Source organism: Pagrus major, chromosome 1 (assembly GCF_040436345.1).
Source record: "Pagrus major chromosome 1, Pma_NU_1.0".
NCBI lineage: Eukaryota > Metazoa > Chordata > Actinopteri > Spariformes > Sparidae > Pagrus > Pagrus major.
Window position 1 is genome coordinate 12,656,849 of NC_133215.1, and position 25,980 is coordinate 12,682,828.

At 42.7% G+C, this 25,980-nt stretch overlaps 1 protein-coding gene across 2 annotated transcripts in view; it reads left to right on the top strand.

The window, feature by feature from the left end:
• The window catches only part of znf827 (zinc finger protein 827), a 74,889-nt gene that overhangs the window by 6,745 nt on the left and 42,164 nt on the right, over window positions 1-25,980 (top strand). For both annotated transcript variants that reach the window (XM_073465303.1, XM_073465295.1), the window contains exons 2-4: window positions 15,423-16,700; window positions 18,899-19,071; window positions 19,377-19,872. In XM_073465303.1, the coding sequence (XP_073321404.1) occupies window positions 15,423-16,700; window positions 18,899-19,071; window positions 19,377-19,872 (1,947 nt within the window). The remainder of the gene's footprint in view (window positions 1-15,422; window positions 16,701-18,898; window positions 19,072-19,376; window positions 19,873-25,980) is intronic.

Genomic DNA, 25,980 nt, shown 5'->3' on the forward strand with positions numbered 1-25,980 from the left:
ACATTCAGGCATTAATGAATGCCATTGTTTATCAGTGTGAGTATGGCAAAATAGTTAGTCACACACTGTATGGTATTCAGACATATAATCAAAGATCCTTCCAAAATGTTACTACAGGTGAGCATGGTGTTGTAGTTAAGTTGGAGTAATACTGGTGAACTTATTGACCCATAACACAAGTATTTTTTTGATTTATTTTTTATGAGTTTCATAGCACCATTTCCCAGTTTTCACCCTTTTCCAATTATTTTTATCTATTCAAAAGTAACGTGAACAAATGTCTGGATTTTTTCTTCAAACAAGCAGAAAAAAGTTTATGTGACCTTGGCAAGAATTAAAACCCATGTTTTTGTCCGAAAACATGTGTAACCTTCACCTGAAACCCTGGTACACCGTGGAATTTTGCTCACTTTTTACACTCCTAAATGGTTGCTCTTATCTTATCGTATAAACCACAAATTTTCTTGATTAGAAAATGTTTGAGGTCACTGGAAGGAGACCCGAGTGTTTAATAATTTAGTTTTCTGCAGAAGAGCTGTTAAAGTGTTTACATGTGCATGTAAAAGAGGCTAGTTGTGCCCCTGAAGTCTAAAGTAGCTCACCCAAAGTTATTAAGTGGCACACTTACAAAATGAAGGCAGTGTCTTTATTTAAAGAAAAATAATAATTTGACTGTTTTTAATACATTTATTTGATTTTTGAATATTATTATATGCATTAATATGTATGTCCATGGGATGGGTATTGAATCTGTAACGGGTTTGCAGCATTCTCAAAGATAATAGTTGCTACTTAATGCTTGGTCAGATTGGTGTTTTATTTGACCTGTCTTGCCCGATTAAAACATTTATTTTGTTGATTTTTGTGCAGGCATACAGCTGTAAAACCACAGCGACAGTAATGTTATTTGACTGAATAATACAGAAAAAAACACATTTATACTTAACAGCAGGTACTCTCAGTGCAAGAAGCAAAATGTTTCACAGTCCTGCATTTACTAGTGATAATAAGCATTCAAAAACTTGTTCTTTCCAGCTTGTGATTCATTCGTTGTCTGCTGGCATCTTTAAAAAGTATTTTCTGTTACTCTGGTACACCACAGTCTAGTACAAATTATAAAATCAAAAAACTTTTAATGAGTAACATTTTCACATCGAAATGTCTAAAAATGACTAGACCTTTTGTTGAGTTGTGTACTTGACATCATCTCAAATGTTTCCAACAATGTTCAAACCCAGAGAAATCTATAATTTTATCCAAGGTAGTGGTTTGATTTGGTTGCTTTAACTTCTGGGGAAATGCGGGAAAGATGAGATAATAAGTCAAATAATACGTCAAATAATTACCTTGTCTGAGAACATTTCTTCCTGAATCACTGTCAGATTTGGTGTCAGATGGTGGTTGTTAAAAGACCACAACTCCCATGATCCCTGCACAACGTTATCAAACTACATCTCTGGTTTCCATGAATCGTTCAACTTTAAAATGTTGTCTCTCAGAAGAAAACCTCTGATTCATCCTGTTCAGCATCTGATTACAAATTACTTAATTTAATATCAATAGCGTAAGTTGAAATTCACTGTGGGAATGTGTTTTTTCTTCTTCAGATGTTTGTTATCTAATAACTTCAAAGTGCCTCCTCTAAGCAGAGAATCCTCTGCAGCACAAAACCAGGTAACAGTAGTCGTCCTAATACCTCCAGTACAGTACCTGCCTGTCTGTCTGCCTGGTCTCAATCAGACCCCCTCTGTGTGGAATGGAAGTGCCTCAGCCTTGGTAACGATTTTTCCCGTGTTGACAAGTCACAACATGGAGATCTACAGCTCGGAGAGCAGCCCTTTGGCTACGCAGAGCCCTGCTTGCACTGAGTAATAGCAATCTCACAGGAGTAGCAGGCTTTCAGCTGGCAGCAGTTCATACGGAACAGCTCGCCGGTGCAGCTGGGAAAGACAGAGCAGAGTGGAGAGGGAGAGAGGAGCTGGTGGTGGTGGTAGCAGTGGAGATGGAGGGAGGGAGGAAGTGGAGAGGAAGAGCTGTTAAGAGCTTTGGGCGGTTTCTCTGTTGTTGTACCACACAAGTGCATCCAGGCCCTGCAGGACAAGCCTTTAACAGGCATGAGGGATGGAGAGCATGAGAGGAGAGGAGGAGGAGGAGGAGGAGGAGGAGGCAGCAGCAGTGGAGAGGAGGTGGTGGTCTGGGGAGCTGAAGCCGGCCAGTCGTGCCAGACGCCCGCTCTAAACAGGGATGTGATTTATTGTTGGACTCTGTCTCACGTTTCACTCCTAGAAAGACACTAAAATTACATTGTAGAGATATAAAGAACTCCCTCAATTGTCTTAGAAGAAAGACCATCGCTTGTGGGCTGTGAAGAAATTTTGGAGCATGTGGTACATCTTTAACTAGTACGTAAAATAGGGACGTTTTTGGCACAAAGGGGCATATGATTATAGTTTTTGGCTGTGCATTCTATTTTGCTTGTTGCTTTCTGACTGTCCTACAAACATATTGCTTTGCATATTATATATCAATTCTCCATAAAGCTACTTTTTAAAACGTGGTAATTCAGTGTAAGGTTATCAGCGTATGTATATTTTGCCAGGGGGCTTAAAATGGCTTTTGGCCAACACGTTGATCTTTGTCGCCCTCGTTGAATGCACTCTGCGCAGCGCAGTGCTATGAGATGACCTCACTTCCTGTGTGGGTAGAGGAGGGCAGGAGGCCTCTTACACACATGCATGCAGATATTCTCTCTCAAGCACAGCCTGGCTCTAGTTAGCCTTTAGTGCACTAGCCAGGCTAACCCCTCTCTCCTCTTGGTGTGGAAGTGTTTCCACATTGCACATTTAGGCAGTCAAGAGCAAGGCACAGGCTAATGTCTTTAACTAGCCGGGGCTAACAGCTGCGTGTCTGCAGCTTTTTGGGCTGTAGGATCAGTTTTATAGGGAGATTAAAAGTACAAGGAAGGAGGGGGGGCTGTTACAGACACAGGATAGTAGGACCATAAGGCAGTGACAGCTCTCTAGGGAAACAATATATCATCTCTAAAAGGAGAGTGGAAGTGTTTTGGCTGCGAGACAAAAATCCTGAGAAGTTAAAATCATTGACGTGATGTCATCTCTGAGAAAGCCATTGTCACTGCCGTGTGAGGTTATTTATGATGCTGAATACGCAGGTGAGCGTCTTGACTAATTCAGTGTTGTGGAGGAGGCTCCCCCTCTTGCACAACATAGCTGTAGCCTCTCTTAATGCATTAAATGCGCACTTTGATGCGGGTCTCATCCTGTCATTGTTTACCAAGGGTATTTGGTCACTTGATTTTGCCCTTGTGATGCTAATGAGATTAGCTAATCACTGGATATGTCATTGTGAGTGAAGAGCCCTGTAGTTTATGGTACCTGTAAAAACTATAAGCATAAGTAGAAATAAATCAGTGTTTTCTCGAGGATTGTGGGAGACTTAACTGCATGTATTTGATTTATTTCTATTTTAAAAATAAGCAATTTCATATCATTTTTAACACCATATCTGTGTACAAAAAGTTGGAAAAGCTCAAGCAGATAATAAATAGACAACAACCGAAAAGCTTAAAGACAAAACTTGCTAAAGAAGTCCAATGGAGACCAAATACAACCATTAGATCTGGGAAAGTAATTTGTTTTTGTTCACTCATTTGGTTTAGGTGCTGCCCAAAATGACTAGTGTGCTGCACCCAAGCTTTATAATATTAGGGAAAACCCTGCAAATTAATCTGGAGAAATAACAGGGTAAGATAATGAATGTAGGGCTCCAACTAAAGATTATTTATGGTCGTCGATTATTTTCTCAATGAATCGATTAGTTGTTTGGTCTCTTAAATGTCGCGAAATGGTGAAAATTTCAGCCAGTGTTTCCCAAAGCACAATATGACGTCCTCAAATGTATTATTTTCTCCACAACCCAAATGTATTGACTTTGGAAGACTAAAGAAACCAGAAAATATTCAAATCTAAAAAGCTGAAATCAGATCATTTTTACTTTTTTTTTTTCCTACGCAAATTACTCAAAACAGTTAATCGATTATTAAAAATTGTTGGTGTTTGATTTGATTAATCGTTGCAGCTCTAAATGAATGAATGGATTTAGGTAGTAAGTTGTTCTAAAAAGAAGTCAATCAGATGGCTCAGCTCATGATTGCCCGTATGTTCCCACTGCCCACGAGTGTTTTGAATGGGGGCCATGTTGGTTCAGATTGCCATGTCATTAATCCCTCGTACTCTACAGGGGAGTGGTCAGCGGCAGATGTATTTGCACTTCCTCCAGAAGGTTTTCTAGATTAGCACAAATCCTCCCAGAAAAACCGTTTAAAAACCTCATTTGGCACGCACAGCCAGACTTTGTGCTCATAGCTGGCCAAAGACAGGCATCCCTCCCTCTACATCTCATTCTCTCTGACTCCCATGAATTTTTTTTTCTTTTTTTTTTTTTATCCCCCACCTTGTGGTTCTCCGAGCTTAGCCCCGTGTCGATTTGGACAGGCCAGTGTAATTGTTTGGAAACTCGGGTTCTGTCATTTGCATGTAGCAAGCAGCCACTTTGCCAGTTTCAGTGGTTTGACCTTGTTGTACCTGCCAGCCAGAAATGAGATCATCAGAAGAGCAGACGAGAAGCTGACATCTCTCCTCCACCTACCCGTGGCTTTAAGTGATGGTTGTCATAGCAATCATTATGCCACAGAACAGACTCAGTGGGTGAAGGATGGCTTTGAATGCGGCAGCCTCGGGTCACAACCTGGTTATGACAGAACAGATAGACCTATGAGGGTTGCAGTACACAGTCTGCACAAAGTAAACAGCCGCATACATAGCATGTCAGGTTCATATAGGTTTCAGGTGCAGATTGAAATTACTGAGGCAATGTCTTTTTTTATACCTTGAAGAAAGGCGAGGCAGGTATTGGTGTAACGGGGAGGGAAAGAGCAGCATGGGGTGAACAATGCCTCTCATTCCCATCAGCTGCCCTGGCCAGCATTTAACATGGAGATTGGAAACGGAATAAGCTCCCCCCCCATTCTCCCTGGACCTGCATGTAAATGAGGTTAGCGGTTAGCATTTCCTGCTGTGCCACAGCAATTCTTCTCCCTCTCTTGCTCCCTCCTTTTCCCTTTTTTTTAATAATGGCCTGAAAGTGCTCCCCCTCTTCCTGGGGTAGGGACCGGGACCAATGCTGATTAGTGTCCCTGTCCTAAGTGACAGGCTAAAATCCAAGCAGGCACTGCCTTGGGCGCCTCTGCCAAACAGCCGTCAAAGCAATACCAGCATTAAAAAAAAAGGCATCTTCTCCAGCCTCCCCTCAATTCTCAAGATTCCCTCCCCCTTTCGTCTTCCTCGCTGCTCTGCTCATTCTCCCTTGTCGCCCATTCTCTAATAGACACTGCCTCCATCGCTCTAACACGCTGTCCCCATACATACATACATGCACATATAGAATTACCTCTCACACTCTACCCCCACCTCCCACCGGACCTTACTTTGTGTCCCTGGGTGGACTGGCTGCTATAGAGCCGAGTGTCCCTTTTGCCAATAGGGCGATTTACAAACAATACATGGACGCTGTACACACTCCCACCTTCCACCCTCCTACTCTCTCTCTCACTTCTCTTCCACAGACACACAATCACCTCTGTGAGGAGTTTCAGTATGCCAGAAAACTACACAGCGGGGTGATGGCCTGTTCTTTTTCGCACTTGTTCCAAAGAATGTACCCTGTCTACTTGAGAATGCAAGTGCGACATCCACGTCTTGGTTGAATGAGGTTACTTTGTCAACCGGAAGAAAAAAATGATGGGATCTGACTCGTATGTCAGGTGGCTTATAATTAGCAGTTTTCAAAACCACATGAAATGGTAATGTGAGCTGTATTGATGACAATTTTGCCTGATATAAAGCAAATACGCGAGGGAGTTATGTTAGTTGAACAGCGGGCATATGCTAATTACTCAGTGTTTGAGAAGAAGAAATTGTGAAAGTAAGAAAAGCTGTTATGCCTCCATTGAAGCTGTAATAAACTGGTTATCATCATGCTGGATTTTGGATTTATTTGTAGGAAACACTGAAATACCTGTAAAACAACCACTGCGGCACACCAAATTAATCTGGTTATGTCAGTCGAAATGTAACGCTAGCAAGTGCATTGTAAGTACGCAGCCCATTATTGGCCGTTTATTGAAAAAGAATTGTGTTGTTGTAAGCACGTCTGTGTCAGAGGCATCTTTTTTTGTGTGTGTTTTTCACACATGTGCATGGAAAAACACTAAAGTTTTTTTCCTACCATATGTGGTGTTTTAAAGTGTGCTGCATGTGTTTGCCTGTATTCAGTTTTTACAAAGAAGGATGCCACCCACATAAGCCTATTCCTATGAGATAGAACGGCTGAAGTCTTGATGAACATGAACAGCACTCACAAAATCAAGAGATTGGTCTACGTTGTGTAGCGTTTAGACACGTTACTGGCGGTGCGGCCCATTTTTCCTGCAACCTTTTTTTTTTTTTTTTTTCTTCATGTACATTAGCAGCAGGCATACATGTTCGTAAATCTATGGTGTAAATGAATCAGTCAAAAATAGAATTTTAAACTCAAAGGTTTAATTCTGAGTAATTATTTTATGAGAATGAAGGCCAGTTATTCTTAATTTGTTTGAGGTAACATGCCGTCTCAATAGTGTCCTGAATAGCCTACTTCTTTTTCAAAAATGAAAGGACTGTGTTTTGGCTGGTTGCAGACAGACTTGGCATCTGGCTTTTATCTACAATAAATGGAGTGTTATATTATGACTCATGATAACAACACAAATTATTACAAATTCTGGAAAGACTGTGTTGAAATTAAAGCAATGTTGGTTGTATTGTGTATTTAGCCTACAATAGAACAATTAAAAACGTCTAAAACAAATAACTAAAAGCGGTATGTAAAGAAGACTTAAGCAGTAAAGACTGAAATACACAAAATAGTGCAATGCAACATGGAATGATTTGAAGAAATTTAGCACTTTCCAAACCCATGTGACCAAATGATTCTTTATGAGCAGAATGGCTGGTCAGCAGTTTTAAATGCTGGGATTAGATTTATGCTTCTGAGTAATACCCCTCACTGACACACTGCTCTTAAAGACCCCAACACCCTCATCTGTTTTGGGATTACTTTCCTGCAATCCTTGAATAGAAACCTTTTGCAGACAAACATTTTCTGAATACACAGACAGTTGGTATTTTGATAATTATGCCAAGAAATGTTCACTCACTTACCGACAAACCAATGAATTATATACAATGAATGGGAAGGCACTACATATTACATTTGACATTTAATACTTGCTTATTTTTTCAGACTTTTAAAATGGTTATGTTGTCCGTTTTGGATAAACCTGTAGTGGTGATCCACAGATTGTAGCTGTTGCTGTAGCTGATTCTACTGTTGAATTGTCAAATTATCTTGTAGTTTTTCATATTCAGTCGCTGGAGAGCTGATGCATAGAATTGCTTTTAAAGATGAGAGGAAATGCGTACAACCTTGTCGGACATGAGGTCTTCTTTTCTAATGGCTACTTACTGTAGGTCAGTGCTTGTAAAGCAGATCCAATAAAAAGCATGAGTCATCATTACCAAAAACTGTGCAAGCAGTGGACCAGCCATTCATAATAATAATAATAATGATAACACATTTGTCACCAGGTTTGTCAGTAAAATCATCCAGTAAGATGTTGACCCAGTTGATTGTCCCAAACCAGTGCCTTGGGAATACCAGTATTCGGGGTTTAGTACTTTTCACTTTATAATGATCCAGTTAATACTTGTATCTCTGCTGTAGCACAGGTTCACTGTCCTTAATGTATACCCAGTCAGAATCAGTGCCACCATACAGCTGGTCCGAGATCCAGTAGCTTGTGGAGTTATTTACACATGAATGTGCTTGGGGTATATATCGTGCATATCATACGTTTGTCAGGCACAGGGTGCAAAATTAAGCTTTTTGTCCTCTGGTCAAATGGCTACTGAATGTTCAAAATGTACCAGCAGATCAATAGATTGCCATTGTTTTTTGGCTGGTGAGTGAAGCAAATCTACCAGCCACTGACCGCATATTTTACATTACAGCTTTTGGCTAGTGGCTGGTGCTAATTTTGACCCTGGTCAGTGGTATCAGTGGGTTTAATCTGTCTGATTTTTAAATGCACACGATATCTCTGACCTGCATAAGCATCAGATTCATCCATGAATACAATAAGTGAGCATCTCTGTGTTTGTCAGAAATCATTGCCATCATGTAGGGTTGGATGATATGACGATATACTGGAATGAATTTTTGTCAATATTGAATTATGATTTAATGAAATATTTTGATTTGTCTGGTATTTAATCAGCTAGATTAGCCAATGAACTGACATGTCTTTAAGGTTATTTTAAGAACCTAATAATTTATTAATAGACTAGCATTGAAAGTCTTGGTAATAGCTAGCCATGTTGGAGGCCAGTAAATTAAAGTAATTTCCTTGATGTGTCCCCAATGATCGGCAGTAAATATTTGCATCTTACATTCACAACTGAAATCAACCGCACAAATAGATTAAGTTTGGCATGTCAATACAGACTGTTGAACGCTAAACAAAAGTATAGAAATTGAGCGATGCATTTGCGTGTATCAGTTGAGCACCTTACCTTCCGTTTATCCAAAATGCACATGATATGACTGAAGCTAGCGACACCAAGCCTCTGTGTTGGCAAACTGACAATTTGGATCTGGTCATATAAAGATGCGTAATTTCCATCATGTTTGGCTGCTATGGACGATCTTTATTGCCGTTGGCTATTTGTAGACAAGTGGTTAATCGTTACGAAGAGGAGGCACTTGCATAACACCATATGCAGACACTGGCCACAGTCTCTCCTCTTGAGTGAGAGTCAGCATTTTTCATTTTACTTTCTAAACTCAGGTTAACTTTACAAACCAGTTGAGGAAGAATTTGGGTAAAATAATAAATGCTGCTTAAGTGTAATACAAGACACGACTAGTGTAGTGATAGCTTCATCGTGGCTGTATAGCATTAACTGGCTAAGCACACACAGATTTCAAGTTAAAACAAAACATTTGAAATATATTTTTTTCAAATCTGGACACCAGGTCTTTATACCTTCAGGCTTTTTTTTTTTTTTTTACCAACTGTCTGACACATTGGACATATCATTGGTGATTCTAATGGCTTTTACTTATTAATTTGTTTTCCTAAAGTGTTGCAGTTCTTCCCATTTACAGAAGCTTTAGCTTGGGTTTAATGTGAAATAGTGTGGTTTTCCAGTAGACTTTTGAAGAAGAAAAATAAGCAAAATACACAAACATGACATTGAAAATCTCTGATAGTAATGTGAAGTAATTAGAAAGTGACTGCCCTTTGTCACTTGAAATGGGGATTGGTAGACAGAGATGGGATTTGAAGTCTCATGTGTACTAGACATTTCAAACATTTTGATGCTGTTTTTGGGACTGTGACAGCGAACATTGGCCTGCTTTCACTCACCAATTAGTGTCATTAGCTGGGTAACACGGTTTGCTTGAAGCCTGGGATGTAGATTATTGCTAGAATGATAATCCGAATCATTTAGTGAGATACTCTCTGTGCTCAACTACAGAGGGTGCTCTAAAGTGAGATGAAAAAAAGTTGTAAATGCCTCTTTCTGGGCAATTAGTTACTAACACAGGCTTTGCTGTAATGGTCTCACACCATATTCACACATTTGCACTAGGATGTTGTTGCATGTGCAATGTAAATTGACTGTCTTTTTGGGAATGTGGGAAAACTTTCAAACACCTCTCTGCAATCGAGCTGAATTCATAGACTTTGATACTTGGCAGCAAATAAATCAGAATCTAGAAAATAGGTTTGTTATTTTAACTTTTATTCTGTATGTGTCCAGATGTCAGAACAATACAGGCACACAGTAAATTTATATTTTAGCAATACAACCATAATACAAACACATGTACAACACAAAATGTTCAGAAACGTAAGTTGCACACAGACTTTTAAGTCCGGATTGAATTATATCAGGACAATCACTAGTCACTAATCAGATTGGGTTGTTATCTCCTCTCATCACAATCTTTGTTATGTGTGTCAGTTTATGCTGCAAAGATGCAATAGACATACCACTTCGCTCCCTCCAGCAGTTTAGATCCATAGCTTTGATGACACATTTGAGGTTATGAGCAAGTATTTTTTTTTTAACATGAGATGCTAAAAATGGAAGGGAAAAATAAACCGGGGGGTAAAGTGCACTTCATCTGCAATGAGGAATTTCAGAGGTCTGGGGCTCTCAGTCGTCTCATTCTCTTCCAAGAACACTTCTCCTTCCTGTTTCACCTCTGGCATGCCGCCCAAAGTACCCACAAACCACGGAGGCCAAGGCCGAAAATACACAGATGGTAATTTGCACTACATTTCAATACGACTCAACCGCCATTATATATAGCCCTGCTGCCTGAACCCTGATCCTCACTGAGAGTATCGCCTCACCTCAGATTCCAGCTAAAAGATGGGCTCTTTATGTCTTTGTCACAGACTACCAGTTGGACAGGGTAACAGAGGCAGTTGTAGATGAAATGGAGGAGTTTTCACAATGTTTGAATGTCTAACATGAACCTTGATCAATGCACAGGACACATGTCAATTGCTGGAGGGATGTTTAGCTTATATTTGCATAGAAGGAACAAAAAGGGTCTTTCAAGTTTTTCTCAAGTCAGTATAGGTAAAGGCCTTGACAACTTCTATACAGTATAATTGACTTCATAATGTTCGTATGTATAGTTTACTATTACGTAATGTATGCATACAACCAACTTCTTTTAAATAGGTGAATTTAAAGGAATGGTGGTATCTCTCAACACAGGGCACGGGCCATCACACCATCACCAAGTTCTTCAAAAAGTAAAAAAGTTACCTGCTCCATTGTACGGCATTTTGCTTCAGTGATCACACGTCTTGCCCGTAACCTTGTTGGTTGTCATGTTTCATCAACTTCCTAATGGAAATAACATGATGTATAAACTTTGGAGCAATTATCATGTTGCTCCTGCAAAAGAACAACAGCATTTAACAGATTGATGGCGTATAATTTAATGTGAAGCGGGGAGAGAGGGAGGGGATGTATGTCTGCGAGCTCCCACACATCCAGCTGGATTTATTTAGAGCATCTGTGTTATTTTTATTTATTAATTTATTTTTAGTATTTGCATTGCTGTTTATGGAGACAGCAGAAAGAGGGGGGAAGGGATGAAGGGAGACGTATACAAGATGAAAAAAGCCTGTGGGCGTGAAAGAGATCAAGCAAGTGAGAGATTACGGAAAAAAGTGAAGGGAAGCGATCCTGATCCAGTGTGTCCCAATTAATGGAATTACCTTCCTCCTCGGGAGGACTGTTAGTCATTTGCCGAGACGTGAGCCCGCCAGTAGAGCGTCTCTCCCACCATATTGTCCAGCAGGCGCTAATAAGGCAGCCCTGACCGCCGGGCGTGCTCATTAGCATAGCCCGCGGCCGTGGCAACCCCCACCAGGGCCCAGCCGGACACTTAATTACCGCTGTGGCTCCTTCCTCACTAAATCCATACTACTGCCTTCCTTCCTATGTCCTCACCCCCTGCTCTACCTCCTTAACCCACCCACACAGACGCACACATGCACACGGCAATCCCCCCCCTCCCTCATTCATAGCAGGGAAGATGTAAGGCTAATCATTTTGGCAATGTACGTGTGATGGCTTTAGTCTTGGTACGTTGTGGCAGTCTTTTATGTTTTCTCTCCTTTTTATGGCTTTGTGGTCAGCAATCTTTTGAGATTTTAGTGATTCCTCGACCTGCACTACCTCTCTCTTGGCCTCTCTTACTCTCATTGCTATATTAGCTCATGGCCATGGCTCTCATTTTGACATCAGCACAGTATCGATGCACCCCTGTCCAGCCTTAATCGGCTAATGGCCTCCTCTTCTTTCCTGCCCAGCCAAATCAGCCCCTCCCATAACCATCCCTCTATCTGTCCCTTCCTTCCTTCGCCTTCCCCCTCTCCTCTCCCCCCATACCCTGTTCAGGCCTGGGGTCAGTGAGGCCAATTTTCATGCCTGGCTAAGTCACAGAATAGCTTTGTGTGTGTATGTGTGTGTGTGTTCATGAGAAAGGGAGGGAGAAAGAAAGAAAGAAAGAAAGACAGAAAGAAGGAGAGAGATGTTAGTCAGCAGCCTTACACAAGTCATGTGATGAGTGACCTCCTGACCTACCTTTACTCCAGTAGCCCTTCGCTCTTCCCCTTACCAGCGATCATTTTGTGTGACAGGGAAATCTGGCTGACTCCTGTACCGAACTCATACACATGTGCCTGCACACACACACATAACATGCACCCCTCTCTGACCTAGAAAAGCCACGGCCAAAATAGTCTTGCCAAGTTCACAAATGGAGATTGTTGACAGCACCGCGTGGTGAAACAATGAACAAGCACACTACCTGTAATGTCCAACTGTTTTTAGCTGTAGTTACAGGCTGTGAGCTTTCTGTCTCCTTTTTTTTATGACAGGTTAACACAAGGCGCAGGTTCCCAAACACTGTAAGTCACAGAGGTGCTACATCAAAATATTTTTAGCTGCTCACTGTACATCTCTGTTCAATCTCAAGGCAGTTTATTTTAGCCAGTCTTGAAGCCTCACAGTCCTCTCTTAATGTAGCCTCAGCTTGCACTTTGACTTGTAACGGCTCTCTCTTTGTCTATAATGTGGTGGCGCTATACATCCCTGTGGCCCAGAGAGAAAATCCCCCGCCACTGCACCACTGAATCACCCATGTGTGAGTGATAACAGATCCAGACTGCTGAGCACCCCGCAGCTGTTTGTCTCAACATGCAAGTCATCCCCGCCATTACACCGCTAAATGGTTCCCTTTCAGTGGCAGACGCTTGCCGCCTCGGCCCGTATCTCCATGCCTCCATCACTTGGGGGAGGTTGCAGTTACTGTCGCCGAGCCAGCCGCCGTACTGGAGGCAAAGCAGTTGAATGTGTGTCAGGGGAAAAAAAATGCAGTGGGGGCAGGACTCCAGCGTTAAATCACATTCTTGGCTGTGTAGTTTAAACATATGTGTGCACGTGCATTTGTTTGTCCCCATGTGTGCGGTGGGCATACAGCAGCAAGTACAGAGCTCAGACGAAGCCCCCTTAGAGCTTGGGCCGGAGACCATGACCTTGGGAAATGTCATTCCGCCTACGGGGGTGGTTCGCCTGTGACACACAAAGCCATGGTAGTGGAGTGCATCGATGCACTGTAGCACTCCGGCAGAAGCCTAGTGGTGTAGTCTTGCGTCCAGTTGCACCTAACCCTGAGATTTAAGAGTGAACCTTGGAAGCAATAGAGTTCAGCCTCAAAGCTGAGACCTCGGGTCAGCAATCTAGCGATTTCCCTCTAACCATATTACAGCCATTAGTGGCTCTTGCTGCTTTTCACATGTCACATGGAAATGGGTCAAGCCCTGCCCTGCATGACTCACTGGCTCTTTCTCCATCTCCCTCTCTTTCTTTCCTGTTAACCCTACTCAGGTGGCAAAATGGCTTCAAGGAGCATGGGAAATTGGGTTCACAATCAGTGCATTATGGAGTTTACATTCACCTTTATAACAATCATAAGAAATGAGAAGGGTCATGTATGCTGTTTATGCTAATCGGTCTCTTGTATCTTGTATGTTTGTCTAGGTGAAGTCCATTAAACGTAGGTTTATAGACAATTTGGTTTTATAACATAATCTGTTGTGTTGGTTTTTGGCATCTTGACATTTTCCGTCAGCTTTTGGTTAAAAAAGAAAGTAACATGGAGTGTGTGTATGTGTGAGACAGATGATAAGATGTTGGGAAGTGTGTAAGCCCTGTTTGATATCTGTTGCAGCAGGAGAGTAGCGGTCATAGCGGGTTGTGATCGTGGTCACCTTTGTGGACCACGGTGAGCCATGCTGGCCAGATGTCAGCCAACTCTAATGATCCCAACAGGTTGCTGGGGCTGGGTTGCCTGGCAACCATTTTTCCTTTGCCTGTAAACAGACCCACCAGTCCTCTGTCAGGGTCGCAAGGGCGAAGACAGCTTGGCGTGTGTGGATATATGTATGTTGGCGTGTGAGACATTTTAAATATTTCTTTTATTGCCTTGTGTTTTGCTCTATGATTGTAAGTGCCCACTTTTGTCAGAAATCTCAGCTGTTTCCTTTTTTATCAGATGTTTTGTGAGGTTGTGTACAGTAACCCAAAGAGCAGCAGAAAAAAAGTCAGTTTTGACATTTTGCTTTGCCCAGGCTTGGTGCTTTTGACATATTCTTATGGAGGTTTGTTAATATGTATCAGGAATATTCACTTTTCTTTGTTCGCCCTTGTCTGGCAAGCTGTAATGTTTTGCTTATGAATATTGATACATGAAGTGTATATTAATGACCCTTGGTGACCTTAACCCTATCCTTATTGGCTCCCCGGTGGTATCTGCAGGCTCATGAATATTAATCTAGTTCTGTAACCTCCATTACCCTAATCTTTGCTGTCTAGCCTCCCAGAAGGACCCGTTGTCATGGTAACCCCTTTACTAGACTCTTCCAGACCAAGGGTGGGAAAAATATGGTTAAAAAAAGGACAGAAAAATCTAAATTACTCAAACATCTTTGATGCGCCTTGTGGAAAACTGCCATTATATAAGAAAGAGGTTGAATCTGTGTTGGAAGTCATTTGTGCTCTCATTGCTGAGCATTTGACTTTGCTTTGAGCAGGCAACTGTGTTTTTGAATGTTCAAAATAGTAGTCTTCATTAGGCTTCCACATCAGACAAGCAAGAATGTGAAATAATAAAAGTGAATAGGAAATGGTAATCGCTAATGTTAAAAGCGATCTACTGTCAGCCAAAGGCTATGACTATGCCCTCTGCTTAACTCTTCGTAATAAATGTTTGATGTTTACAATTCTTAATCAGTATACTCGAGTGTTCAGCCAAAAAGATAATGCCCAACTGTTAGATAGACAAACTTTAGCCATGTCTCCACTCCATGAACTGTGCTGTGCTTGTGCTTTAACACTTCTACATGGAGTTACCGAGTTCAGGCCTTTATTGTATGTATAGACGCATGCAAAAATGATTTTTAAAAAGAACTGTTGCCTTGTCATACATCAATGGACTAATTTACCTTATCTTCGTGGGTTCTTAGACTTCGGTGGAAACAGACAATGGCGGGATGAAGGAACCTTTTAGTAGTTTGAAATGTAGTTCCTTGGTCAAAAAGTTGAGGGTACTTTGAGTGGAAATGATGCTTTGCTAATACCTTTGTCCCACAATACAGCATTTATTTCTGTTCTCTAACTGTATATTGTATGTTCACTCTCCTCTTACAGATTTGGACAGCACCGAGGAAGGAGGGCCAGATGACGGTCCTGTGGAGGAGGAAGGCTGGTTTGGGAATGCTTCTGACACACGCTCAGAGTCGTCGTCCTATGGAGACACCCAGGATGAGCTCCTCCTGGCCAGGGGTTCCTCTCCCGATGAACGGCCTGGAGTCAGCACTGGGTCCGCGGACCCAGATACCTGCGGGGGTGAGAGCTCATTGGGTTGCCCCACACCCATCCATCGTGCCTCTTTGGAACTTCTTGGACTGGATGGAGGTGCATTCTCGACCCAGGACACACTCTCCTCTGTGGTATCATCACTGTATGGTGAGGCAGCATCTCGTGCCCTTGGAAAACCCCTCAGCAGCAACCTACGGCGCCTCCTAGAGGCTGGGTCGCTGAAACTTGACACTGGGGATCTCCTGGGTCGGTCATCCAGGGGAGGTGCTGGGGGAGAGTCTCCACCAATAGGTCTAGCCCCACCTTTGACCCTCTCCCCGTCTTCCCACCATGCCCAGCAGTTAAGTGCTCTTGCTCGAAAACTGGCCAATAACAACAACAACAGCGGCTCAGCCTCACCAGCCTCCTTGGCACCCTCAATTACCAACATTAAGCAAGAGCCCCATGACCCCTTTAACTCTGTCACCCCTAGCAATGGCAGTGGCTTTGTATGGGCAGGTGTTGCAGATAAGTGGCCACCAGCCAGCTGTTCCACGCCCTGTGGCTCCAGCCTGTCCCCGGACTCTGCAATCCAGAAGTTAAAAGCAGCAGCGAATGCTGTACTTCAAGACAAGAATGCCGTGGCCTCCTCCTCAACAAATTCGTCGTCCTCCTCCACCTCTGCCTCATCTGCAGTGCCCGCTCTTGGAGGGGGTGGTCGAGGAGATGATGTGGTGCGCTTTGATGCCTTCAACTCTCCGTTCAGCCCACAGTCAGCTAGCTCTACCCTCGCTGCACTTTCCAAGAAAGTCAGTGAGAGGAGCCAAGCCTCGTCAACAGCCAGTGCTCCTACTGACCACCAAGGCTCAGCCAGTTCCTTTCTCTCACTTGTGTCAATGACCTCCTCGGCTGCCTTGCTCAAAGAGGTGGCAGCCAGGGCAGCGGGAAACCTGCTGGCAGAGAAGAAGGAGGGTTCCTCCTTGGCGACGCCTGGGGTCCTCCAAGAGGATGTGAAGCCCCTGCTGGACAAAAACCAGAAGGCTCCAACGCCCTCTACACCAACCCAGAGCCTAGAGTTGTTGTTGCCGTCTACTCCAAAGGGCAGAGGCAAACCAAACAGCCAAGCAGGTAATTTTGAGAAAGAATATAACTAAAACAATCAGTACACATCGTCCTAGTAGTCCTAGTAATACTACAGTTATTGCATTGATACAGATAATAAGAGTGGAGCTCAGCTTAGCCACAGTTACAGAACACTGAAAACACACTCAATTGCTGCCACTGAATGAGGCTACTTAAGCTCAAACAAGGTTGCTACACTGAAATAAAATGACCTCATGTCTGTATAGAAGAAAGAGACTACGACAGTTCAAGATCCTTTCAGCTGCACTTCATTTATGGAAAGTTTTCATCTTCCCTCACCATGCCCTGTTCTTTTGAATAATAATCTTACAAATTTACCTGAAGTTCAAGAGAAATATTTACCCAGTCATTATACTTCTTCCCATTCAACCTTCACCAAAAGAGTAAAACTTATATCATGAATTGCAAATTGGAACTCTTAGTACTGATACATTGAAACTAATATAGGATATAAGATAAAATGTTTTTGCTGTCATTGTGTGGAGTAGCAGGTTTACTTGTCAACAGAAAATCAGAAGAAGCACAATTCTGAACTTCCATTACATGTTTTCTCTAGTTTTGTAATGGTTTTGTTCTCACCTCACTGGCGCTGAAATAGCGAGTGGTGTAGCCTCGGCTTAACTGTCAGCCGAGCAGAGAGCATAGCCGAGAGAAAACAGCCCTGGCTGGCCTTCTAGTCTGGGAAATGGTCTGTGGGCTCAACGGGGGGTTCCGACTGAGACCTCACTGCCTTCCCAGACCAGCTCGTTTGTGCTCGGATGTGCGTGCTGCCAAAAGGGGGCCGTCAGTGTGTGCTCGGCACAGTGGGGAGCCCTGGAGTCCATATCCATCTCGGCAGCCTCCTCCTGGCTTCAACCCCCACTAACCAGAGCCCTCTGCACTGATCAGCACAGCAGACTTAAGGCCAAACACATCATACTTTCCACTGACTGGATACAGATGCGTGCACACTCTCTCTTTCGCTCTCCCTCTCATGCTCTCTCTGTTACTCACAAATGGCCATGCAGTATATTCTGTAAGTGTGTACTCAGATGTAGACATATAACCCAAACAATGGTGCACACAGAGATCTCACTCTTGCACAGGGAGAGAGAAAGCTTCAAAGTGCAGGCTCTCACTAAGTAGCCTTTAGGGAGAACAGAATGTTTTCAGGGAGATGGATGGGCACTTTTGAGGGATTGTGTCGCAACCCCGCCAAATCTAAAATGGCTGGATCAAATTGACTTCAGACAGATGAGGCAGTCGATGTAATATTCTGTGATCTGCATGCTAAAAAGGGGGTCTGCTCTAACCCACGAGCCGTCAAGGTCGAGCAGCGCTGTAAAAATGCAGGTAGTTGTTTGGTCGCCAGACTGAAAAATGTGACCTTGATTATTGACTGTCATGTCTTGTTTTATTGTCGTCCCTTGCCAGTTCCACTATAAAACTGTATTGCAGGGTATGTTGGGTGCTCTGAATGTACAAGGAAAGTCTCCCTTTTTTTTTAATAAAACATGGTTGTGATTAGATAGGAAACAGGTATGTTAAGCACTAAGATGAAGGCACGAAACTCACACACTTTTCCCCTGTTTTATTTCTGCTTCACTCGGCTCGACTCAGAATAAGCAGAAGTCATTTTTGCATTGTGATCTGTTCTGTGCTTGGAGAGGTTGGGCCGCAGATGGCGGTTTATTGTTGCAAATAGGCAGTCTCGAGGTTTTACACCTCAGGTCAATGAATGGCTGAGCACAGTAATTTCACCAAACACTGATTACCAGATGTTTTTCAAGGAACGGCACTGGAATACTTATGAAGCCATCCTGACAGGCCCTTGTAGAATTTGTAATGCAATCATGCCTCTTTCTAATAAGACCAATTAAACAGTAATGGATGCCGGATATGAAGCCAACAACAATAATCGAGATACTAAAACATGCTTGGTTTTTACTCCCATTGTTCCATTGCTTCCAGCTGGCATTTCCCTTGATAGTTTTCACCATTAGGTGTGGAGTAGCTGTCTCCTCCAGATCTGTGAATACTGTAGTCTGTATTTGGAAAGGCATGGCTTTTATTTTGTAACAGTAACAATGGTACATTTCAGCAGCACAGTATATATTTCCACACACTGAAAGACCGATGACTGGCTTTTAAAACTCCTTGAATGTTCTTTGTAAAAGGTAACAATGTTTTTTGGCGCCCTCAAGGCTCCCCTGAGGATGGAGGCAAACCGTTTCAGTGTCCTGTGTGTGGACTGGTCATCAAACGCAAGAGCTACTGGAAGAGACACATGGTCATCCACACGGGCTTGAAAAGCCACCAGTGTCCCTTGTGTCCCTTCCGCTGTGCTCGCAAAGACAATCTTAAGTCCCACATGAAGGTGAGATGATATCTTCATCTTGTGACTCTGCACCTCCATCACCCTCACTCACATCATCTTTAATTAGTGGCTATTATGGCTCTTGGAATATAATTATTAACATTAAAGGATATGCATGCTTTCGTTAAACTTGTAATATATCCTCTACATGACATAATTAAACACTACTTGCATTGCACTATTTGTTGTTTTAACAATGACAATTTTAACTCAGAAGAAGCAAAGAATCCCGTCTTTGCTCTTGATGTTCTGTAGCGCCACAGTGAAGCAGTGATTTGACACTTAAACCTGTCCACCTTTTCCAGGTACATCAGCACCAGGACCGGGGTGAGACGTTTCAGTGCGAACTTTGCCCCTTCACCTCCTCCCGTCACTTCAGCCTGAAACTTCACATGCGCTGCCACCAGCACTTCCCCCGCACAGACGTCAAGGTGAAAGAGGAGCTCACCACAGACACGGAGGGCGAGGGCTCCCTGATGGGTGACAGCGGCTCGGCAGACCTGAGGGGGACCGAGGTGTCCCCGCTGCATTCAGACACTCAGCAGCAGACGTCGCCTCCGCTCGAGGCCTCCTCCAATCACGTCCACATCAAGGAGGAGCCACAGGAGAGAGATCTGTCTGTGCTCTCTCCCTTTAGCATGTGCAGGGATCGTCCTAGCAGCAGTGCAAACTCCTTGGACCTGCCTGGAGTTGGGGTAGGAGTCGGGGTCAGATCCAGTCCCAGTGGTCCAACCACAGCCTCCCTCTTCAGCCCTGACATTAGTACCAAGACGGCCACTGACCTGCTTATGAAGCTCTCAGGTTAGCATCATTGTTTTCATAAAGTGAAAAATGCAGTGCACTCCAGCGCTGCAGCTTATTGTCATTATTGGTTAATCTACTAGAATTTAAGCAAATAGCAAAGACATGACCATCACAAGTTTGCAGAGCTCATTTTGTTCGACCAACAGCCAAAAAATATTTACATACATATACATTTACTGTATAAAATATGGACAGCGCTTTCGGGCCTGAAAAGTGAATCTAACTCGGAAGTGCATTAAACCTGAATTCCTTCTGCCAGCAGGTGGCAACTCCACTGGTTTCAAAAAGAAATGTGATTGTATGTAAGCTTATGAGAAAATGATCCTACTTATCATTTGATTTATTATCTCCGTTAACAGTTTTGTGATGAGTTTAGGGTCTCATTCACTCGTTTAATGTCTTCTAAAATATAGCATGGTGTTCATTTTGTAAATGATGGTCCCCATTTAGAGTAAAATGGACAGTGAAACAGGGTAAACTTTGGGCGTGGTTACCTTGTGATTGACAAGTGGCTACCATGGCATCTCCTCGGCTTCTCAGTCGGATCCAACTGCAGCCTCTCAATAAAAATGTTCACTTCTGGCTCCAAAAACTTAAAAAATGTTACATAGTACACCTTTTAAACGACTTATCATTATCAAAAGACTTATATTTATCAAAAGACTTATCAAAAGATTTGACAATTCATATTCAGATAATTAACTGATTTAAAAACAACTAATCATTTCAGTTCTAATGTGTTCTATGTGTCATCCATGTGTTTATTTTTACTAACTTTGCAGCCTGTTTATAATGGCACCAGCCTGTAGGAGTCTATCAAAATTAAAAGTGTAACACCAGTGTAAAGTCGGTATACCATATTGCCATTATTGCCTATAAAAAGGAATAAACCTCCAACTGTCCAAGTGTAAGACACATCGCATCAACTAAAATGGTTTTGAGAAAAACAGCTTCCACAGTCACACTACCAGCTTGACTCCTGTAATCCATAATTGTTCTGTTTATTGTGCTGTTCTCTCAACTTGACTTCTTAACTCCAGTCGCTGCGGTTGCATTTTTATCAAAAAAGTGCTTCACTTCTTCCAGACTTGAACCGGAAGACATGTGTTCTGATCTTCGTTCTGTTGTCTCCCCTTTTGCCTTAAGTTTTGTTTTGATTTTTCGCTGTCACCAGAAATAACACTCGTAAGAAGTGTAAACAGTTTTATGTTTATCGTTTCAGGTCAAGGCTGCAGTACGTCTCTGTGAGCTGTTTTTAATGGATTTTAAAACAATGGGAGCCTAAAATGTCTGGGAGTTAGTTCAAGCCTTTAATGAATAGACAGTTTTAGCTTTTGACAGCTGCAAATACATTAAGGTGTTTAGACTTTTTATGGACATAAACACGGGGAAAAAAATGCAAAACCCTCTCGTGTTTGAATAGAAATAGTTTACACAATTGTGCGAAATAATGCTACATGGGTCTTGGGTGCATCTCTAGACACGTATGTTTGAGCTGATGTTTTTTCAGACTTTAAATATTATTGTGCAGATTGGTGATATCAGGCATGCCTTCACTTGTACACAGGGTTATTCACAACCTTGGCTTCTGTGTCTTTCCCATGAGTATAGTAGGAAAGTAGGCCATGGACTTTTAGCCTTTTCACAAGTACCACATGCCTTTTTAAACTGGTAAGGACAACACCCAAAGAATTCAAAACTTGAATAGGTACTGATTTGAGGAAGACAAAATACTGTATATTCACCCTTTAGATAAAAAATATTTAATATAAATGAATAAATGACTTTAAACATTAAATAAACACAGAAAAATAGCCTTTTTTGTGTGGGAAATGTTTGCTCAGGTACTCGGATTCTCTATGATGTACAGTAGCACCTACATATCAAAAGGTCTTGCCAGTACACATATTGTATACCGTACATACTGCATATTGTTATTGAAAAACATAGTAGGCAGTCACAGACGCACAGGCTTGAAATATTCCAATAACATCCCACAAAAAGCTGTCCAGCTTGTGCAACACTGAGATACACACAGAAAGGATCTACATTCAAAAAACAACACATCTCACTGATGGTGGCTCGATCCGTGCTCAAATAGTGGATACTCCTAAAGCTGGCACATCTAACTGATTTATTGGCACCCTCCTCGTGTCATGCCGCTTCTGTGTACGACGAAGGTGTGTTGGAGTAAGCAAAAGAGAGCAGACATTCTTCGCATAATAACAGAACATTCTCAGTCTCCTTACTCCTGCGTGGTATGCTTGGAATTTGATATTGAGCTTTCTTCTTACAGTAGTTTTTAAAAGTGAAGCTTGAGTGGCTTCATGCCTTTTTAAAAGTTGCTCTGCTAAATGGTCAATGGAGATGATGTTTTTGCTATTCATCAGTTATAGTGCACCTGATGTAGAAAAATTACTGTGTGTACCATCATGATTGGTAGCAGCAGAGTTGAATATGTTCTTAAACATCAACTCAAGTGCCACTGTGCAGCACTAACGTCATGACCTTATCAGAGCAGTACAGTATGTTCACATCTAATCTTATAGATAAATGGTTTGTTTTTGAATTGCTTATTATTTGCTTAAAAATGTCATTATAATACCCAAATGATATGACAAATTTCTGCAATTTTTGAGATTAGTTATCCATCCAAGAATGAATGCTGTATGATGGATTTCTTTAGCACACAGTTAAAATGACTCTCAAAGTCCTCTCCTGTTGGTCACTGATTAGCTCCGTTGAAGCAGTTGGGGACTACATGGTTTGCTCAAGGGCACCTCAATACTAGTTGAGGGATTAATTTTTCTCACCCACATTTGACAGTTGTCAGGGGATTTAAAGATCTGTAACCTCTAGACATCTTTGTCCTGCTTACAGTTGTGTTTGCATGTGTCAGTATTATTATGACTGACAAAATGGTATATATTTAATGGTATTTAAAGTTGTTTATGAAACAGAAAATGACCTAGAAGTGGATCTGAAGCCCTGCATTTAGGATGGTTTACATAGAGCGACTGTATTTTGGTGAGAGCCTCGTTCAGAAATGAATCATTTTGCAGTTGATGCTGTTTACCTGGTTGTCTACATCTCAAGACGTATGACTTAAAGCAGTGTAAACAGTAATATTTGCCATTCATGAGGTAGTTTAAGACTTAAAATTTCACTTTCAGTTCAGTATTTTTATGCCATTGGTAAAGTTGCAATGTGACATCAGCTTTCTAACATAATGACACAGCACTTTTTTTAACAAACGTAAGAAACATGCTGCTCTAAGGTGTACTAGGTCCGGGCCGTGTTTAGATGCATTTCACCATGTTGCACAATATCAAAGGATGAGCTTGGAGACGATGGCAAGATTGATGGAAAAAGGTTGACCGAGGTTCAGCATCGGGGTCGAGGCTACGGCTGCCAGTCTTCCACTTAATGCTGTGTAATTAGATTGAGATCTTGAGCGAGGATGGGAGGAAAAAACCCTGGGAACATTAGATTAATTAAAAATTTATGCATAATTCATAATTAAAAAGGAATTCATAATTTGAAATGATTAGCGCCCTCAGCGCCATCCTGTGACCCCGCCAGGATGCACAGGGACTGGGCCGGCTTAGTTAACTCCCCCTCGATCTCGCACGCCCCGGCTCCACATGGATGCCCCCTGGGTGCCAGTTGCGCTTCACTCCCAGACTGCACAATCAAGCAGAGGCAACTCCCAAAGGAGCCAAGATGGCTTCTCGCAATGTCAGTCCAGTGTCAAGTGGCGGACATCTTAGTCAGGGCATCATTCAAGGAGAATGAGGAGGGATATAAAAAGACAGGGCGAGAGGATGTTGAACTTGAATGCATGATGACGGTTTTAATGAATACTGCTTCTTTGATCACAAAGTTCTCCCTTTGTTGGGGGGCGGAGTTAAAGATGGAGGGTTATGAAACTGAGAAGAACGGGGCTCAGATCTTTGTGAGACTTACCCATGCCACGGAGCAGCCAGGGAGGGAGAGGTGAGGAAGTTCCTCCTGGGACCTCTAGACTCCATTTCTTTTGACCTCCCTGCCAACCTAGATTGAATGTGTACACGAGCAGCTCATCCCTCCTGCTTTTACACCGCTGTCTCAGTGCCTCAATCCCACAAGGCCTGGGAGAGGGAGGGGTGGAGGGAATGGGGGGTCTAGAAAAAAGCTGGAGAGGGAAAGATAAAAAAAAAGAGACAGATAAAGTGACAGCATGTGAGGGAGAGCGAGAAGGAGGCAAAGAGGGAGTTGCATCGAGTTCCCCAGGCATTAAAAGCCAGTGAACTCTTCCTGACCTCTGACATAATAAGCATATCATTTTTTTGGACTGCCCTGCTTTCCATTGAGTCTTGTACTGATACCCTTTGATTTTTATCCTTGCACGCTGACACAACCGTTAGCGATCCAGTGTGATCCACATTTTGATTCAGAGATGAAAGCCACTGAAGCACTTTGAAATGCACAGCCCCTACCCTGTGCCCAGTGGACCCTGAGTTAATAATGACAGTGGGCACTGCACACCCTCCAAACACCACCCCCACCTCCCGCTGCGGTGACACAGGCACAACGAGCTTGACCCTGGCTGGGTGTGAATAATTGGCATGCAGGGGGTTGTGGGAGGTGTTGCATCTGTCATGATGCTTCTGCAGTTGTCTTATTTATCTTTTTCCTGGGAGAGTATCTTGCATGCAATGCTTTGGCTACAGTGAAATTGGGCGCAGTTAGAATTTTAACATTGTACATTTTTAAACATTTTGAATACTGTTACGGATTTTTTGAGAGCATGGATTATTTTTTCGTGTCATTATCCTGGTGACAGACAGTTTGTTATTTGACAACACCATAGCAGCATCAATTGTATGTTCAAGTGTAAAAATATTTCGCTTTTGTTGCACCAGAATATTTAGAATTTGAAATGTCTTCTCTTTAGTTTTGTCTCTTTGTAAACATCTAGATTTAATCTACATGTCCCTTGCTTTCCAGCTCCGCATGAGCAGACACAGGCAGGCCTTTTGTGTGTGACCTCTGGTCCATACATCCCCACTGCAGCCATCAGTATCACTGTCCAGTGTCTAGCACACTGTCAGCTATTGTTGGGTTCTCAACCTGCCCCACGTAGCCCTGTGCTTCTTTTTTTTATCCGGGAGAAAACAGCAGCCAATTGTCAGAGGGGGAGCAGGCCGGCGTGACAGAGGTGGAAAGCTAATGAAGTTATTTGACGGCAGCCCTGGCCACAGAGCGAGAGGTGAGGCGGAGTGGACAAGCGCCTGGCAGCGAGACGGATGAGGCGCGAGAGAGAAGCGTGGCGAAGGGGAGAGAGTCGGGCGAGAGAACGGCGATGGAAGTAGCATTGGTGGCAGGTGTCAGAAGGGTGTGATAACATGGAGACAAACTGATAGCATCGTCAACCCGGAGCTAGAACCATCCGTACAGTATCATGCGATGTCAGGGGGCTGACATTGGCCTGGGTACGTACTCACACAGGCAGGAAGCTCACAGAAGAGATGCCAAGTCACCCAGAGACGCCTACCTCCTCCTCAGATCTGTGTTCATTTCACAAGATGCTCTGCCAGAGACTCGATGCTCAGGATGCTATTGTGATTGTGAAATTTGGACAGACAAAAGGCCAAAGTGTGAGCTGAATTGTTCCTGTTGGTACTGTGCTCTGTCTTTTTTGTCATTGAGCTTAGAGGAATAAAAAAACGTGCCCATTGGTTTGGGCTACTAAATAATTCATTGGGCTATGTAACATAGATTCTTAGTGGAAATACACTCTATTTATAGCGACAATCCAAAAGGTCACTGGAGTGGTGTGACTTTGTGTGTGAGTGCACGTCCTGGGGTTGTTTTTGTTCTCGTGAGGCCACAGAGAAGAGGAATTTAAGAATCTAAGTTTGTGTTCAGTGTGTATTTGTCAGTAGCTTATGTGCAGCGCAGCTTGACACACAAAGTAAGCATTTCTCCGAAGATAAAGATAAGAATGTGTCTGCGTGGGTAGACAGGATAGTGTATTTTTATGTGTGTTTGTAAGGCGGTGACCAAGTGTGCTGTCCCTGTCTGATCCGACATGGCCCAACACGCTTCTAATTAGAGGACGTC